At 39.6% G+C, this 17,454-nt stretch overlaps 1 protein-coding gene across 6 annotated transcripts in view; it reads left to right on the forward strand.

The window, feature by feature from the left end:
• The window catches only part of FERMT2 (FERM domain containing kindlin 2), an 80,098-nt gene extending 67,860 nt beyond the window's left edge, over positions 1 to 12,238 (forward strand). For 2 of the 6 annotated variants that reach the window (XM_055436949.2, XM_055436951.2), the window contains 8 exons: positions 53 to 177; positions 6,618 to 6,724; positions 6,990 to 7,211; positions 9,175 to 9,198; positions 9,731 to 9,751; positions 10,332 to 10,456; positions 10,783 to 10,924; positions 11,893 to 12,238. In XM_055436949.2, the coding sequence (XP_055292924.2) occupies positions 53 to 177; positions 6,618 to 6,724; positions 6,990 to 7,211; positions 9,175 to 9,198; positions 9,731 to 9,751; positions 10,332 to 10,456; positions 10,783 to 10,924; positions 11,893 to 12,066 (940 nt within the window). In that variant the 3' untranslated portion in view covers positions 12,067 to 12,238. The remainder of the gene's footprint in view (positions 1 to 52; positions 178 to 6,617; positions 6,725 to 6,989; positions 7,212 to 9,174; positions 9,199 to 9,730; positions 9,752 to 10,331; positions 10,457 to 10,782; positions 10,925 to 11,892) is intronic. The other 4 variants (XM_055436950.2, XM_055436953.2, XM_055436952.2 and 1 more) reach the window with 2 other exon arrangements.
• The last annotated feature ends 5,216 nt before the right edge of the window (positions 12,239 to 17,454 follow it).

The following is a 17,454-nucleotide window of genomic DNA, read 5'->3' on the forward strand; positions in this document are numbered from 1 at the left end:
AGTTTTTTCAAAAGTGTTTTTTTTCCCCCTTCTAATTCTGTTCGACACATAGGCCAAAAAAGCTGACTCTAAAAGGTTATAAGCAGTATTGGTGTACCTTTAAAGATACATCTATTTCTTGTTATAAGAGCAAAGAAGAATCCAGTGGCACACCAGCTCATCAGATGAACCTAAGAGGTAAGGAAAGCCTTGGAATGACCGTATTGATGGTAGAATATCTATTAGCTAATATTCACTAAACTTCATTTTCCTGGGGGATAAAGCTTTTAGCAGTTCCTTTTGCTCCTTTAGGTACTTTTTTTTAAGTTCATTATTCAGTTTCCCATGAATATCTTGTTCTAATCTCTGTGCAGGCCTTGCATGAAGGGTGTGCTTCTACTTTATCCCAAGTAAATCTGTGGCGTCCCTTTTCTGTTCTTTAGCATGAGGACATGTAGGTTTTCTCATTCTGCAGGAGCTGCCCACATATCTGTTTCAGATTCTGCCTCATTCTCATCTCTGCTATAGTCCTTTCCCAGTTTCCACTGCTGTCTCCCTTCATCATCAGCATCCTGCTCCTCTTCCTCACCTTAACAGGTAACCAGCTGGTTCAGCTCAAGTCCCCAGTCTCTTGGCTTTCTGACTCACCAGTGGGTTAGCCACCGCAGGGTTTTAACTGAGTTATTCCCCTTTCCCAACACCTCTCTCCTGCACAATTTTGTTGTCTTCGACACTTCTCTCATCCTGGCTCCCAGGGCAGCCCCAGGAGCCCTCTGAGGCTCCCTCCTAGCTGACAGCCTAAATCTCGCTGGTTTCCTCTTACCTCTATAGATCCACAGCTGTCTTAGAACAGGGGCTAGTATTTGAGCACATGGCCGAGGGCTCAGAGCTGCTGGTTTTGGTCTTTTTTCCCCCATTCAGGTCTTTGGAGTTACAGCTTCATTTGGGGTTTAGTGACTTCTGTTTGTTCTTCATGCTGCTGCTTCACCTCTTTCGAAAATCTGTTGGATGCGTTGGTTCAGGGGGAGGAGCATTTCCTCTCCTGGCTGGCCTGGTTCTTCTGCAGTTGGAGGATGTCCTGCTGCCCCTTGCTCTGGTTCTCTCTACACAGCCTTCAGCTGTGCTTGCAGATTGCCTATGAGCCTCTCACTTGCAGTGATGTTACTTAAAGCTGCCAGCTCACTTCTAGTTTAGACACCACTTCCTCTAGGAAGCCGTACCCCTGAGAACTGCTCTCCTACAGGCTCACACAGCACTCACCACACCCTTGGTCCCCAACTGTGTGCTGAAGGATGCAGTACACATTGGCTTCTTACTGTTCACACTCCTTTTACTGGCCTTCTCTTATAGCAGAGGCTGGAAGACTAAAGTACATTTTCCAGACTCATTTCCAGTGAGACTGAGATTCCAATCAGATGCATTCTTGCATTCCAGTCAGATGAATTCCCAATTGACTTAAGGGGTTGGAGAGGCAATTAGGAAAGGATTTAAGTGTTTCCGGGCTCTGGAGTTACATCTGTAGATCTGTATTCTTTATTTTTTTAGTACATTGTGTATTAGAATATTTTTAGTATATTTCAACAAAATGTCCAAATCTCTACCCTATCTCTCTTCTGCCTAGTAGTCATCTGTGAACTATTGCTTTATAGTTACATGCATGTGTGCAAAGTTGTGTCCAATTCTTTCCAACCCTATGGAGTGTAGCCCACCAGGCTCCTCTGTCCATGGGCTTCTCCAGGCACAAATACTGGAGTGGGTTGCCCTGCCCTCCTCCAGGGGATCTTCCCTACCCAGGGATTAAACCCACGTCTCTTGTATCTCCTATATTGACACACAGGTTCTTTACCACTAGCGCTACCTGTGAAGCCCATTTATAGTTACATACATTTTAATAAGGGGCTTCCCTCATAGCTCAGTTGGTAAATCATCTACCTACAATGCAGGAGACCCGGGTTCGATTCCTGGGTTGGGAAGATCCCCTGGAAAAGGAAATGGCAACCCACTCTAGTATTCTTGCCTAGAGAATCCCATGGACAGAGGAGCCTGCCAGGCTACAGTCCACGAGATCTCAAGAGTCGGGCACAACTTAGCAACTAAACCACCACCACATTTAATAAATAGAAACACCTCCGCTCTGGGGTAGAAGATGCTATTCCCATGTGTTGAAATTCTGTTATTTTCCTAAAACTTCCAGTTAGACTCACTGCCTTTCTCCCTAGGTCAGGAGTTTTAACTTTTGGATCTTACCATTATTTGTTACTCTCAGAATACATTGCAGCTGTCCTCTTGTTTCCCTTGCAAGCTGCCCAGGATCCACTCCGATTATCCACTCTCAATTTGGAGTTTTCATCTGTCTTCTGGACCCTATCTTCTCTGTCCCTGTTACGTCCTTATTCTTCTCTCTGTATGACCGAGAAGTTAAGTCCTGGATGGAGAACAGTTTACAGGGTGTCCTAATCCTTCTTCTCCCACGTCTTTCCAAAGGCGTACTTTTCTAGCACGTCACACTGACAAGGGTAGCACTAGCCTAAGAATCAAATGGCCTAGGTTCTGCTCTGCCACAAAACAAGCCCTGTGATTTTGGAAAAATAACTGTCAGGACCTTAGTATCTTCCTCTGAGTAATGAGAGTGTTGGACTAGATGCTCTCTAAGGCCCCTGCTGCTAAGTCACTTCAGTCGTGTCCGACTCTGTGTGACCCCATAGACGGCAGCCCACCAGGCTCCAGGCAAGAACACTGGAGTGGGTTGCCATTTCCTTCTAAGGCCCCTAAGATATCTAAAATGCACATTTCTAAAAAATGCAGGTCAGCAGATGCTGACTGGTCACCCATGTCACCCACTGTGCCAGGTACTAGAGTCACGAGCGAGAAGATTATAGTCACATCCCTAAGATGTCAGAGAATGTCAGGAAATAAACAACTACAATTTGGGCAATAGTAGTACTTTAAAAAGTAAGCAGTAGGTCAAAGGAACAAAGAGGTAAGGATGCTGTATCACTCTTCAGTGATTTTGAAGAGAATTAGGGGAAGCTTAATAGGGGAAATAACATTGGAGTTAAGATCCAAAAAAAAATTGCAATCCATGAAAGGAAGGAGGAAAGTTGGTAAAAGAGACTGATGTGCAAAATTGCATGGGGAAAAATCATCGCAGTCACGTGGGGGGTGGGTGAGGGGCATGCTTCTGGAGTATGGAGTTGAAGCGGAGAGGATGAATCCTTCCCTAATAGCTGCTGAATCCATTCCTTCTAACAAGAAAGGTGACGGCAGGAGTTAGAGGATAAAGTTGTTAAGGAGACTGTTTTCTAAACTGGCAGCAATGAAGTGACACTGAAGGATTATGAATACGATAAGCTTTATCATCCTTACATTGGCTGCAGTGTAGCAGAGTAATTTTAGAGTAGTGATACTGATCCAGGTTACACTTATCATATCAGCATGGATGGGAAAAGGGCACAACTTTGTTAGATTCTCAGGATGTTCAGTCAGTAGACTGGATGATTGACCTAGGAGAGGCTGGAGAAGTGTCTTGATCCTGGCTTGTGCAGTTGGGTGGATAGGGTAATACTGAGATTGAGAATATATAAGAGCAGAGTTTGGGGCGGAAGATGAGCTAAATTTAATTGGGTTATTTTAAATTTGAGGTGCTGGTGGTGTATCTGTTTGGAGCATGGGTAAGATCCATGCTGCAGATACCAATGTGGTAGCAGTGAGTTAATAGTAGACGCAGCCTTTGTAGTAGTTGTCTGTAATATGAAAAGGCTGAGAGCAGGACCCTGCAGGATACCAATGGTTAAGGGACAGGGCAGATTAGAGGAGGTGGAACTTGCGAGGGAAATAAATAACAAAAAAAAATATCTAGAAAGACCATGGAAATGAGGTATGATAAAAGTTAAAGGACAGAGTAGTCGATAGTATCAAATGCTACAGAAAAGTAAGATTAAGCTTCCATAAGATTTAGCCACATGGAGGTGGTTCGTGTCTTCTATTAAGAACAGATTTAGCAGATTTCAATGGCTTTTATGCATGGGAGCATAGAGATGGGAAACAAAGGTAGCTTTTTGATGAACCTCATCTGTAACAGGCAAGGAGGACTGAGGGCAGTAATAGAAGAGAGAGGCCTAAAATGGAGAGGTGTTTTATGGTTTAAGATGGGAGACTCAAGAGAAGTTAAATGCTGATGGAACTGTCATGTAGAAAGGCAGGGAGGTGGGAGGACAGGATCTCTGCGATGGAACAAGGTACCTGACAGATGATAGGAAACTCTGCCTGCTCAGATAGGAGAGATACCCTTTCTCTGTGTGGAAGTGAGGGTGGCCAGGTTTATCTGCTTTGGTGGCAGGAAGTTGGGGGACCTCATTTCTGATGGCTTTCATGTTCTTGGAAAAATAACAGGTGAGATTGTTCTCTGAGAGTAGCATAGGAGGCCTGAGAAGATGTGAAAGAAACATTGTTGAGGATGTCAACACAGAAGGGTTGCAAGTGTTAAGGGGCAGATTGACATTGGGAATCTACATGTTTCTAGTGAAACTTACCTGCTCAGTTTTGTGATTTTTTTCCCCCCCATCTTAGAGTGCTCAGCAGCCAGAGCATAGGCAAGTAAGAGGTAAGTGGTTGGGTTGAGCCAGGATTAAAGTTTTGCGAAGTGTGTATAATGTAAAGACGGTGAGTCTGGAGAGTTGGAGATGACAGCTAGTGAAGCAGGGTCCAGGCTGGACTGCAGAGAAAAAGTGGAAACATGGAGCCAATGGGGAGAGAGTTGTGGGGTCACAGGATTGGGTCTCCCAAAGATTTGAGGGGATTTAGGATTGAAGATTGTGCTCAGAGTGGGCTGTTTGCATTTAACATTTCAGAGGATTAGTAATTGGGTTGCAGTGAGGTCCAGCATGTTACCATGGAAGCAAGTAGCCAAGGAGGCGTGAAGCCACTGAAATGTGGCTTCTGAGTGCCTCTGCCTGCTCTAGTGCCTGAGTTACCACTCTCTCTGTCTCTATCCCTGTAGTTTTCTTGATATTTTACTTTAAAAAGAGGTCTAATTATTATGGAGTTGCATACTTGAAATATATTTGAATGATTAATGAAATTTGTGGAAAAGATTGTATATCTTCAAACATCTCTTTGTTTTAACTTTGCAGGTTAAACACATTGCCACACAACTTCCTGAGTGTCTGTAATGATTGTGTAGGAGTTTACATGTGGTAGCTATTTATGTGAAGTAAATATTCTAAAAAGAAAGAGGGAGGGAAAGTTCATCAAATTTGTGATTGAAATTAATTCTGGAGAGGAGAGGATCTCTCCTTTATCTAAAATGTTTGTTTCTTTCATTTGCTGCTTAAAACATTTATTTGATGAGGGAAAAAATGACAGTTTAAACATTTGTTCAGATACATAGAAGCTTATTATCTTGTTGCTTGTACTTTCTTTGTCAGGAGAAGTTGCTCCAGTTCAGGGACAGAGGCAACAGCAGGCCCTGCTAACAAGTCTGCATTCTTCCCCACAGAGTCTGCACAATGGTCTTAACACGCATTGAGGGTGACATGAACTAAGTACTAACAATTGGAATACCCTTTAGGAAGCTTTGACATAATCGTTATCTTACTGATCCTTACAGCATCACTGTGAGATAGAGCTTAAGGTCAGGGAATTTGGGCATAAGTAAATATGATATGCTTATTAAGTGGTCAAGAAATGTCTGGAACCCCAATCTGTCTGCTTACAGAGCACGTCTTCACTATTTTATACTGGTTACTAATTTAGGCTGACCATTGCCCCATTATCTATCTGGGTATACATTCAGTAAATCTGTTTTCTTTCCTATAAAGCCATAAACTAATGGTTAACAGAGTTGATTACAGGGATTTTTTTTTTACAGTTCATGAATGTACGTATTCCTGAAAACTTGCCAGTAAAGTGAAATTCTGCATGCCCTTATTTTCATACTGACTTCCCATGTGCATAAGTTTATATTACCTTCTGTGTCAGATGGACTCCTAACATTTTGTGCAAATCTGGAGAGCCTGTGCTCCCCGCAGCCTGTGCCATTGGTCTTCCTTGCACACGGCAATAGGAGGGCAGAGCAGCCGAGTGAGGGAGCAGTGGGCCCTGAGGAGGCCCTCATATAGGGCTCTAGCTCACACTGGCTGGCTCCCCACACACGTGCCTTTCTTAAAAGGCATCATAAAGTCATTTATTCTGACCAGAACACACTTTAGAATTTTATTACGGAAAGATATTTTTAAATCCCTGTACATTTAGAAACTTATCAAAAAAAAAAAAAAAACCTGATAACTTAGGATTCAAAGAACTAAATGATATTAAAATAATGTGTGAAACTTGTGGGAACGGAGTGCAAGTTTTCTTTGTATAATATTGTTTTAATAGAACTCTTTCCTTCTCAATCAAGTTTTGTGAATTGTGAGGGCCACAAACTCTGTGCAGTTACATCTCTTGTATATTAGGTGTGAGTTAGTCTTCACTCCACCCCCAACGAAATTACCAAACATAAAGAATTCCCTGATTTGTAAATTCCATGACAGCAAAATCAGCATGTTAACATACCATAAAATGGGAACTGCCTGTATTGGCTTGGGATTTCTTAAGTGTAAATTTAACCATTTTAATAATTTTTTTTTTAACTACAGGGTGTGAAGTTACCCCAGATGTGAATATTTCAGGCCAAAAATTTAACATTAAACTCCTCATTCCGGTTGCAGAGGGCATGAATGAAATCTGGCTTCGTTGTGACAATGTAAGTTTTCTGATTGAAAATAAACCTCAATTTGGGGGGATGTCCCTGGTGGGTCCAGTGGTTAAGACTCTGTGCTCCCAATGCAGGGGTCATGGGTTCAATCCCCTGGTCAGGGAACTAAGATTCCACGTGCACAGTGCAGCCAAAAAAAAAGTAAACCTTGGTTTTATTTGCTTCCTTACTGAGTTGACCGTTCATTCTTATATTTTATACTCAAAGGATCTATCATGTGATTGATTCCAAACCTCAATATTTCTTTTCACAGGAAAAACAGTATGCACACTGGATGGCAGCCTGCAGATTGGCCTCCAAAGGCAAGACTATGGCAGACAGTTCTTACAACTTAGAAGTTCAAAATATTCTTTCCTTTCTGAAGATGCAGCATTTAAATCCAGATCCTCAGTTAATACCAGAGCAGATCACAACTGATATAAATCCTGAATGTCTGGTGTCCCCTCGCTATCTAAAAAAGTACAAAAACAAGCAGGTAAACGTTTTTCTACATATACTTTAGTTTCCCCTCTTAAACACAACTGTTTAGTTTTAATTGGTAGTCTTAATTTTGTATCAGGGGGTTAAAATACAAGGAAAAAAATAACTTTCAGTCAGTTTAAATTCGTCATTTAAGAAAAGTCTTATTATTTTAATAGGATGGATAATGAGGTAGAATAGTTGAGAGCATATTTATTCTAAACCACCTGAGGAAATCACTCTGCTAACAGGATATTCTTTTCAGGGAATTGAATATGGTCTTACTGCTTTGTGTTCCATAGTTCATGCCATTTTATTCCTTAAATAAAGTAAGTCTGATACAGAGCACAGCCAGCATTTCCCAGCCAAATCTCTGATGACTCTTCTTGCTGTCGAAATGGACCTTTCCAGCTTTGGAAATAAACTTTTCGTGGTTTATAATCCACGTTTAACATTGTGTTTTCTTAACATTAACAGTCAAAACCTAAGCCAGATTTGCATAATGTGACAACGTTTGGTAAATTTTCATTGAAATTCACTGCTTTTGTTCCCTCTGTTTAGAATTCCTTTTCTGGAAATGACTACCGTAAAAGGATTGCTATTTAGAAAAATGGTTCTTCAGTCCAACACAAAAGGTTCTTTGCCAGGGGAGTTTCACTTGGGATAGCCCCCAGTATTCTCGATACCCAGCATCATGCCATAAAAGGGAAAAGGCTCCAATTTAGGAAGGGGGTGAAGAAGAACTTTGAAATAAATACTTCATTTTTATCTAGTTTCATTTTTATCTTTGTTAAGGAGTAATTTTAAAACGTTACAGAAAGGCCCAATGATATACCCAGAACACTTGTTAATTCTTAACTTTAAATACAGTGTTTATCATATGGGTCTGAAATCCCTTAGCTGGAAATGTTCAAAAGTTTAATCACCAAGTATTTGTCTTTTAAGTTGCAGAAGTTGTGTAAGCTACATGGAAATTGTTTATCCCATAGTCATACGATGTGGGAGTAGTGAGGAATGGAGGAAATGCCCTTGGAGCTGTGTGGAATGTAGATTGTAAGTTAACAAGGGAAAGTGAATCGAGTACTAATTTCATTTTTTAATTCTTAGGTTAAGTCATCTTTAAGTTATTTATAAAGAGACTTTCTAAAAGTGGATTCATTTGCCTTCAAAGTCAATGAATAGTTTCAAATCTTAGCAGTTTTACCATTTCACTATCAGGTATTAGGAATAAAAGATATTAAACTGTAATTGTGAAGATTGCCAAATGGTAGTTTAGCTGTCAGACAGGTACTGAACTGTTTTCCTAGAAGCCTTTAAAATGATAGGTTTAGCTGTAAAAAGATAAATTTTCTATTGGTAAGTTCTTGACTACAAGTCAACTGAAGATTCTCTTGAGGACAGAGAATGTGTGGCTGTCCTTAACTGGCAGGCTGGTAGTATGTGTGTGGTCTGAGGTTAAGGAGCTTTCTAGCCTTGTCTTCCACATTGTCATCTTATCAAATGCACATTCATTTTGAATTCTCCTTTCCCTAACCAGGAGGTTGAGTCAAGTATTGCCCTGACACCTAGTAAGTGCTGATAAGCAGGAGTTTAGTTGCTATTGTATGTCATGTGTTGTACTGTTTGTTGCCCTTAGTGGCTCAGTAATTGGATTTGTTAAAACTATATAATCCAGTGGCACTTAGGAGTCAGGTAGGTCTAAACTGTGCAGGCCATGGGGTCATTCAGCCCTACCAGGGCACAAAGTCTTCAGGTCCATATAGCCTTTGTTACAATCTATTTTAATTCCCCAAGACGATCTATTAAACTTGCTATGGATATTTTTTTACATAACTATGACTCCCAAACTGGATTTTTACATTTTAGAGGAAAGAATTATTCTTCGTTTTATCCATGTTAATCCAAATTGAAATGAACTGATATATTTGTAGCCACCACTCCTAGTGTAGTGTATGGCATATTTTTATTTTCCCTTCCAGGAAAAAGGATGCAAAAAAAAGATGGTAATTGAGGGGTTTGCTTTTCTTCTGTAAATAAAGAAACAGTATGGTCACTGCACTTATTTAATGCCTTCAACTTTTTTCTGAAAAGCTGTGCATGGATCATATTATTTGACTCAATATAAGACAAGATTAAAGGCTTTTGAATATTAATTTTTTTTATCTTGCTACTAAAATAATTAGCTTTACCCTAATCAGTAAGAACTGGTACATGAAGGGGAAAAGGTTATTTGCATTTAAAATTTTCTCCCTACAAATTTCTACCCTTAATTTTAGTAACACTTAACAATCTAAAATAATGTGGAGTGTTTCTCAGTATTCTAAATGGAAAGTAATCGCTGCTTTCTCATTTTCATTTTCATGCTTGCATTTACTTTGCTTGGTTTCCACCTAAAGTAATTTTTTTGCATGGTTTTTGGCTGGAATTTTGGTTTGCAGGTTACCGCAACTTTTTCTTTGCTTCATTGCCATTTTTTCTGATTGCCTTTTTTTTCTTTCTGCTTCCTTTTTCTTTTCCTCGCATTGCCATCTACAGCCAGGCTATATAAGAGATTTGGTAAGTTCTCCATATTTAAAAAAAAAAGAAAGAATTAAAAATATTTACAGCCCTAGCTACAATCTCCCCTCATGAATTAATTTCCCTCTACTCTTGGAGCAAATAGGCATCCCAAAGTGAGTAAATTTAAAAACTAACCTTTCTAATTACTCCTTTAGAAAAATTTTTAAATCATTGCAGTGATTTCTAGCTCTAGAAACCTGTATGGCAGGCACTCATTCTGATCAGATAACTTGGTACTGAACTTAAAACCCATCATGTATGTGAGGATTAGAACTTGTGCTATCATATGTGTGTGTACTTGAATAAGTCTCAACAATTATATGAACCTACGAGTACTTATTGTTTCTTGACATATGTAACTAAAATTAAGAAAAACTATATATTGAAGTTTAGTTTGGAAAGTCATTATTTTACTAAAATTCCCAAATGTAGCTTCAGATATTTTCTACTTTCATCTCTCGCAATACATAATTTGGGGGCATGGGGCACATAATTCAATGTTTTAATATTTTTTTATCTTGATTCTACCATGAAAGAATAATATCTAATAGTAAATATGATGTTTACTCGTGTTTAGATAACAGCAAGAATCTTGGAGGCCCATCAGAATGTAGCTCAGATGAGTTTAATTGAAGCCAAGATGAGGTTTATTCAAGCTTGGCAATCATTACCAGAATTCGGCATCACACACTTTATTGCAAGGTCAGTGGTTCTACTAAGCACCGATGTGTAAACCTCAGTCTGTGCCTTCTTACTTAATCGACTTCATGTAATTAGAAATTAAACATTTAAAGCTACCTACTGAGACCCATTAACCTATTACACAGTAAAATTTAAAGAATGTTGGAATGTATTTTCTGTGCTTACAATTTTTTCATCAAAAATTTAAAGTGATTTCATTTCTCTTTTTACTCAGGCAAGAATAGCACTTTAACAGTTAAAAAGTGCATATCTTCAAGAAAAACAGACCAACATGTCCCCCTACCACCCCTGTTTTAAAACATGTATTTATGTTTTTAATTCTGTAGGTTCCAAGGGGGCAAAAAAGAAGAACTTATTGGAATTGCATACAATAGACTGATTAGGATGGATGCCAGCACAGGAGATGCAATTAAAACCTGGCGTTTCAGTAACATGAAACAGTGGAATGTAAACTGGGAAATAAAAATGGTAAGCTATAACCATGCTGCTTGAACACACACACACATAGTCGATCAGCTAAAAGTGAATTAATTAAGAAGAAAAGGCCCTATAAATGTTTAAGATTCTTTGTGCCATTTCCTCTTAAAGTATAAAACATGCTTGGTTGTTCATTTCCTACTTAAACTTGCCTATTTTATAAGTAGCCCAGATACTTCTCAGAGCATAATATGTTACAATATTGCCTAATCTTTAAGGTTGTCTTTCTATAATGAATAAACCCTTTCCACTCACCAGTAGCAGCTACCCTTTAGTGAATGCCTACTTTGTGCCAAGCATGATACTAAATGTTTTACATTTGTACCCTATTTCTAAACGTTACCAGCCCTGCAAGGTAGATGGATTATCCCCACTATACAAATGAAGGCCATCGTTGTCCATGACCAAACACTGAGAATTAGGATTCAGACTGGGATACTTGGGGCTCTAAAGCCTGGCACACCATGCTACCCCTCGCCTTGGAGTACATGACTCTCACTTAAACAGAATATTTCCCTACTAAGTCCTTCGTTTTAGGGTCATTGGATTTGTTGTACTGATTTCAGTTATTTCATAGAATCTTGTATTTCTGAAATACTCAAACATGAAACCTAAAGGTTAAATAGCTAAACACAGGAAATAGGTTTTCTCCCAGGACTTGAAGGGAGACATTCATTAATTGAATCACCAGAGACCATTTGGGAACTTAATGACCTAAGCCCCTTGCATTCAGCCTTCCTTTTCAGAACAAGAAAACTAAAAAGGAGTGGGGAGGGGCTAGTAAACTTCTACTTATGCTTTTGGACTCAAAGGCATTATTAGTTTAGGGTTTAAAAAAAAAAAAATTTGAGGACCAGCGAGTATTCTTTGATTAGGACAGACTTTAAGTCTAGTGGCCTCGCTTGGACCCAGCCATCTGGACTTCTGCAGGGACTGATGGTTCTCTGTCTTTGTTCTAGGTCACTGTAGAGTTTGCAGATGAAGTACGGTTGTCCTTCATTTGCACTGAAGTAGATTGCAAAGTGGTTCATGAGTTCATTGGTGGCTACATATTTCTCTCAACACGTGCAAAAGACCAAAATGAGAGTTTAGATGAAGAGATGTTCTACAAACTTACCAGTGGTTGGGTGTGAACAGAAATGCTGTGTAATGAAACTCCATGGCCATAAGAGTTATTTAACTTTAAAAGCTGTTGTTTGTTATATGCTGCTTAATAAAGTAAGCTTGAAATTCATTATTTTATCATGAAAACTTTTTTGCCTTACCAGACCAGTTAATATGTGCACTAACAAGCACGACTATTAATCTGCTATCATGATACAGTGTATGGACTTGAATATGGCACATGTCTTTAGAGCCAGAAATTGAAACTGAAGTAGTGGGTAAGTTAGGAACAAAACATCACTGATTCAAGCTAGCCAAACTGTAAGAAACTCAAGCCATCTACTTTAAAGCTATCCAGGGCTTAAACTATATGAAGTCTATTTATCATGTTTAATGCATGTGTTTTAATGTATGTTTAATTTGACCTCATAATTTTTCAAATATCCTACTTTTGGCAGCCATCTGTCATCCGTTCCCCCGCCTCCCAACTCCAAAATAAATTAGGCCTACAAAAGGTGCCTGGTATTTAATAATGTTATTGTTTGATCTTGAAGGAAAATGCTATTAGTCGTTATGCCTGGTTTGTTTTTGTCCTTGAATAAGCATGTATGTATATTGTCTTGTGTTTTTATTTTTACACCATATTGTATTACAACACTTTTAGTATTCACCAGCATATTCACTGTCTGCCTAAAATATGCAACTTTTGCATTACAATATGAAGTAAAGGTCTATGAAGTATGCATTTTGTGTAACTAATGTACAAACACAAATTTTATAAAATTGTACAGTTTTTTAAAAATCTACTCACAACTAGCAAATGGCTTAGATGTAGCATCTTTGCATTAATTAAATGCTCTTTAAAATATAATTAATATGCAGTTTTAATATCTGCTAAATTAAGAATGACTTCATTATAGTCATGATTTGCCACAATGTCCTTAACTCTAATGCCTGGACTGGCCATGTTCTAGTCTGTTGCGCTGTTACAACCTGCATTGGTGCTAGTCAGAAAATTCCTAGCTCATATAGCCCAAAAGGGTGCCAGGGAGGGGTAGATTACCAGTATTGTTCAATAATCCATGGTTTAAAGACTGTATAAATGCATTTTATTTTAAATAAAAGCAAAATCTTTTATTTAATGCTTCTTTTGTACTTCTTGTTTTTACTGTTCACATGACATTAACTGTGTAGACATGAACTTTCGCTTTTGTAAATGCTGTACCTGCAGCCTGTGAGAACAGTGTGCTTAGTATTCTGCAGTGTCACCAGACAGGCGTACTTAATCTCTAAGACGGAGTCTTCCACTTCAGTTGAAACCCCTCATTTTTCCTACTACTTAAGGATGAACTGTAAAATATTTATGTTAGAAATGAAGCTATAAATATAAATATGACAGATGAACTGACACTGCTGGCTTGAGCAGAACTGATTTTAAACAGCAAAATGACTCAGTTTAAGAAAACACATTTTTTAAATGAATTTACTCTATTGTTACTGATACCACATCATCACTCAGACTTAAAACTTCAGTTCTGGACTTTCTCCTTTACCCCTTGCAATTAATAAGGCCAAACCCTGGTGCTGTTTCACTCATGCAATCCAGTGTCTTTCTTCTGTCACTGCTCTCACTGTCCCCTGAATTCAGATCTTTGGCCTATGTCACATTCTCCATGGCTTTTCTTTGTACTCTAAGGCCAGGTCATAACAGGCCTTGCTCAAAAATTTAAGAGCTCCTTCCCATTAAAAAAAAAAATGTAATAATATGTTCCTGTTCCTCATCTTAAGTACAGGTCATCAACTTATACAGTCACTTGCTAAAAGCCCCAAAATATATTTAGTCTATGGCACACACCTGCGTACTTGCTGGTCCCACGGCCTCCCCACAAGGGAGAAGAGCCTCTGTGCTGATTGTTCGGCCTCTGGTGGCCCTTCTGCCCTCCCAGGGATTTTGAAATCAGTTTAGCTCCAACACAGCACCGGGCTATATTTCAGCTCTAGTAACTCCTGGTTGCTCACAGCATAAAAGCTAATGGCCCCCAGTCAAATGCTCAAGAGGTTTTCTGTGGCCTGTTCCCCAGCTCAAACTGGGTGACTGCAGACACACTGCACTCACACATCTCCATTCATTCCCCAAACCATCTAGTCGCCACCTGTTCACATCTGAGCTTTCTAGCATTTTAGAAATTTTAGAAAGAGGTCGAATGTTCTTTCATCCACGAATACTTCCAACTTTCCTTGTAGCCAAACATTTTCTCTTATTCCTCTGAACTGCCACTGAATTTGGTCCTTTTTGGAACTTAAGAGCAGTCATCCTTATTAAGATTGAGTATATCCTATTGCCCCTAATAAATTATTACTTCTTTGAGGACTGGATCTGAGCGTCATGGTTTCTACCTAGGATCCATTAACATATATTTGTTTATTGAATATAGTGGTGGTTGTTACAACTTGGAACTTTTCAGCCTCAGTTTAATACGGAGGAAACACTTTTTGGGTACTGTCTGCACTAAGAGGCATGCTAAGTGCTTTCACATACATTATCTCTTCTAAAAGTGTTAGTCACTCAGTCATGTCTGACTCTTTACAACCCCATGGACTGTAGCCTTCCAGGCTCATCTTTCCATGGAATTCTCCAGGCAAGAATACTGGAGTGGGTTGCCATGACCTTCACCAGGGGATCTTCCTGACCCAGGGATAGAACCTTGGTCTCTTGGATTGCAAGCAGATTCTTCACCATCTGAGCCACCAGGAAAGCCCTTTTTAAAAGATTCATGCAACTCCACCTCCTCATTTTATAGATGAAGCTCAGTGAGGCCAAGTAACCTGTTTGAAGTCACATGGATGTAACTGACAAATGCCAAGGCAGAGCTCGAAGTGTAACCTTGATTTCCATCTCCCTATGGAGAAGGAAATGGCAACCCACTCCAATATTCTTGCCTGGAGAATCCCATGGATGGAGGAGCCTGGTGGGCTACAGTCCATAGGGTCGCAAAGAGTCGGACACGACTGAGCGACTTCACTTCACTTCACTTCATCCAGTGGTACTTAATGAATCCTGGGGAGCCCTATTGATGGTGGTCTCTACAGAGATTACACCAGTCAACAAAAACACTGCAGGGCCTCCAGAAACAGCTTCTGGTTTCTGCTCAGTAACTCATTTTCAGGTAGACACGAAAGCACAGGGGACAAGAGACTAAGCTGTCTTGCAACTCGTTCTCTTACAACAGCAGTTTAAAGACCAGCTGGAAGCCTCTGATGCAGTCGGTCACTAATCTTCACTTGGTACAAATTATTTTTTATGCAGCCTTGAACTTCGAAAGTCAAGGACTTAGAGACATGGACTTATTTTTCCCCAGGCATTACTGAGGGATAATTGACAAAACTATAAGATATTTACAGTGTACACTGGTGATTTGATCTGCATCTAGAAGGATGTAGATCATACACTGTACACACCACCACCTCAGAGACATGAACTTTGTGGAAGGAAAGCCACTTGGCAGTTCTGGGCCAGCATAGAGATAGTGCTTATTTCATTTTGTATTCCATAGTTTTGTTCTTTTTTATGTTAAAAGTCTTATTGAGGTGCTTTTAATCATTTATCAGTTAGTGATATAGTGGGATCAGACCAATCTGGGTTCCTGGCCTTTAATTTATCTGGGAGATAACTGCACAGAGTTAAAGAAAATGTTTGAAGTACACAACAATTTACCTATATTAAATGTGGTAGTTTCCCAGTAAAGTATTAGGTGTTTTTTTTAAACTCAAAACTTCTTTGATACTCTGGAATGCATCCTTATCTTATACTTTTGTTTCTACCCCTTATAATTGTTTGACAAGGGCTGCTGCTGTGTTTGACCCTCAATCAAAACATGGTAACACACTCACTGCTCTGATAATTCAGAAAATAAGAACATCATCCCTTTGTGACATAGTATCATCACTGATACTTCTTGAATGCCTGTCCTGCACCCATGACCTTGCACAGCTGCCGCCTATCATCTGTGCTCTGCTTTATTCTAAAAATGCAGATGCTGGTTCCAAATAATCCCACCACCCCCTCTCCCAAAATGTTTTTGTGGCTACTGTAGCTGTTCCCTCTTTTAGTGGCTATAAAGTTGCAAAGGAAAGGCAGGGATGAACTGACTTGCTATGTGGGGAGTGTAGGCATAATAGACATGTACAATAATCAGTTCAGTTCAGTTCAGTCGCTCAATAATAAGTGGATTCAGTTCTTACTCTGCTGATAAAGTTCCTGTCATCACACACAACTGCGCAGGAAGAAGCTGTTTACTGAAAGCTCTGTGCTCTTCAGCAAATTAACTGTGTCTTTATCTGTTTGAACTTCTTTGGCCTGGCAGGTCAGGAATGGGGGAGGGAGGTGGCAGAGAGAGTGACAGGAAATGGGAAATTGTCAATCTGGGTAAGAGGAATGAATCTCTCCCAGTGGATGGCAGAGCCACCCAGAACAGGAAACAGGGTAGCAAAAAAGCCTTATCTGGTGACCTGATTTCCCATTGTGCTGATTCCTCTCTTGCTTTCTCTGCTTTATTTAATAAACAATACTAAGTTTCCCAGGCTGAGTGTGTACATTAAAATTCTCTATTTATTCTCTTAATAAACAGTTATCAGCACACTCACCTAGTTGAGTTTCTCTTTTGATGTCTGTGCCTGGGCCTGCACATTACTAAAAATTACAAGCACTTAAAATAATTTGGGCTTCCCTGGTGGCTCAGAGGTTAAAGCGTCTGCCTCCAATGCGGGAGACCCGGGTTCGATCCCTGGGTCGGGAAGATCCACTGGAGAAGGAAACGGTAACCCACTCCAGTATTCTTGCCTGGAGAATCCCATGGACGGAGAAGCCTGGTAGGCTACAGTCCATGGGGTCGCATAGAGTCGGACACGACTGCGCGACGGAACGGAACGGAACGGAAAATAATTTGAGACCATTATTTCATGAGATCTAATTATAATCTCATGTGGCTTCACTGGCCAAGCATTATCTCTTACTACTCAGGGAAATGGTCCAAGTTCAATGTTAATTAAATTTGTGATAAAAACACCACAACCAACCAGACAGGTTTAGCATACCTGTATTAGTATGGTTTGCAGATATTGGACTTTTTTTAAAAAAAAAACACTTTTTTGAGCATAAATTCTCATCTCAAATCCAAATTTCATGAACTTAATTTTATGACCAAGTAAAATTCAAGTAAACACATTAACTATCAGGTTTACTGATTGGAACATCTAAACCTTGTTTCTATTTTCCTTGCCTAATTATAAATTCAATTAGCACTTAGAAGGAATATTTAGAAAACAGCCTGTTTTCTATTCCAGGAGCACAAAGGGCCAAGAAGAGCCAAGACACTCCTAGAGAATAACAGGTATGGCCTTTCAGACGGCAAGAAGTC

Source organism: Moschus berezovskii, chromosome 9 (assembly GCF_049115385.1).
Source record: "Moschus berezovskii isolate FMDL1 chromosome 9, NW_MosBer_1.0, whole genome shotgun sequence".
Lineage (NCBI taxonomy): Eukaryota > Metazoa > Chordata > Mammalia > Artiodactyla > Moschidae > Moschus > Moschus berezovskii.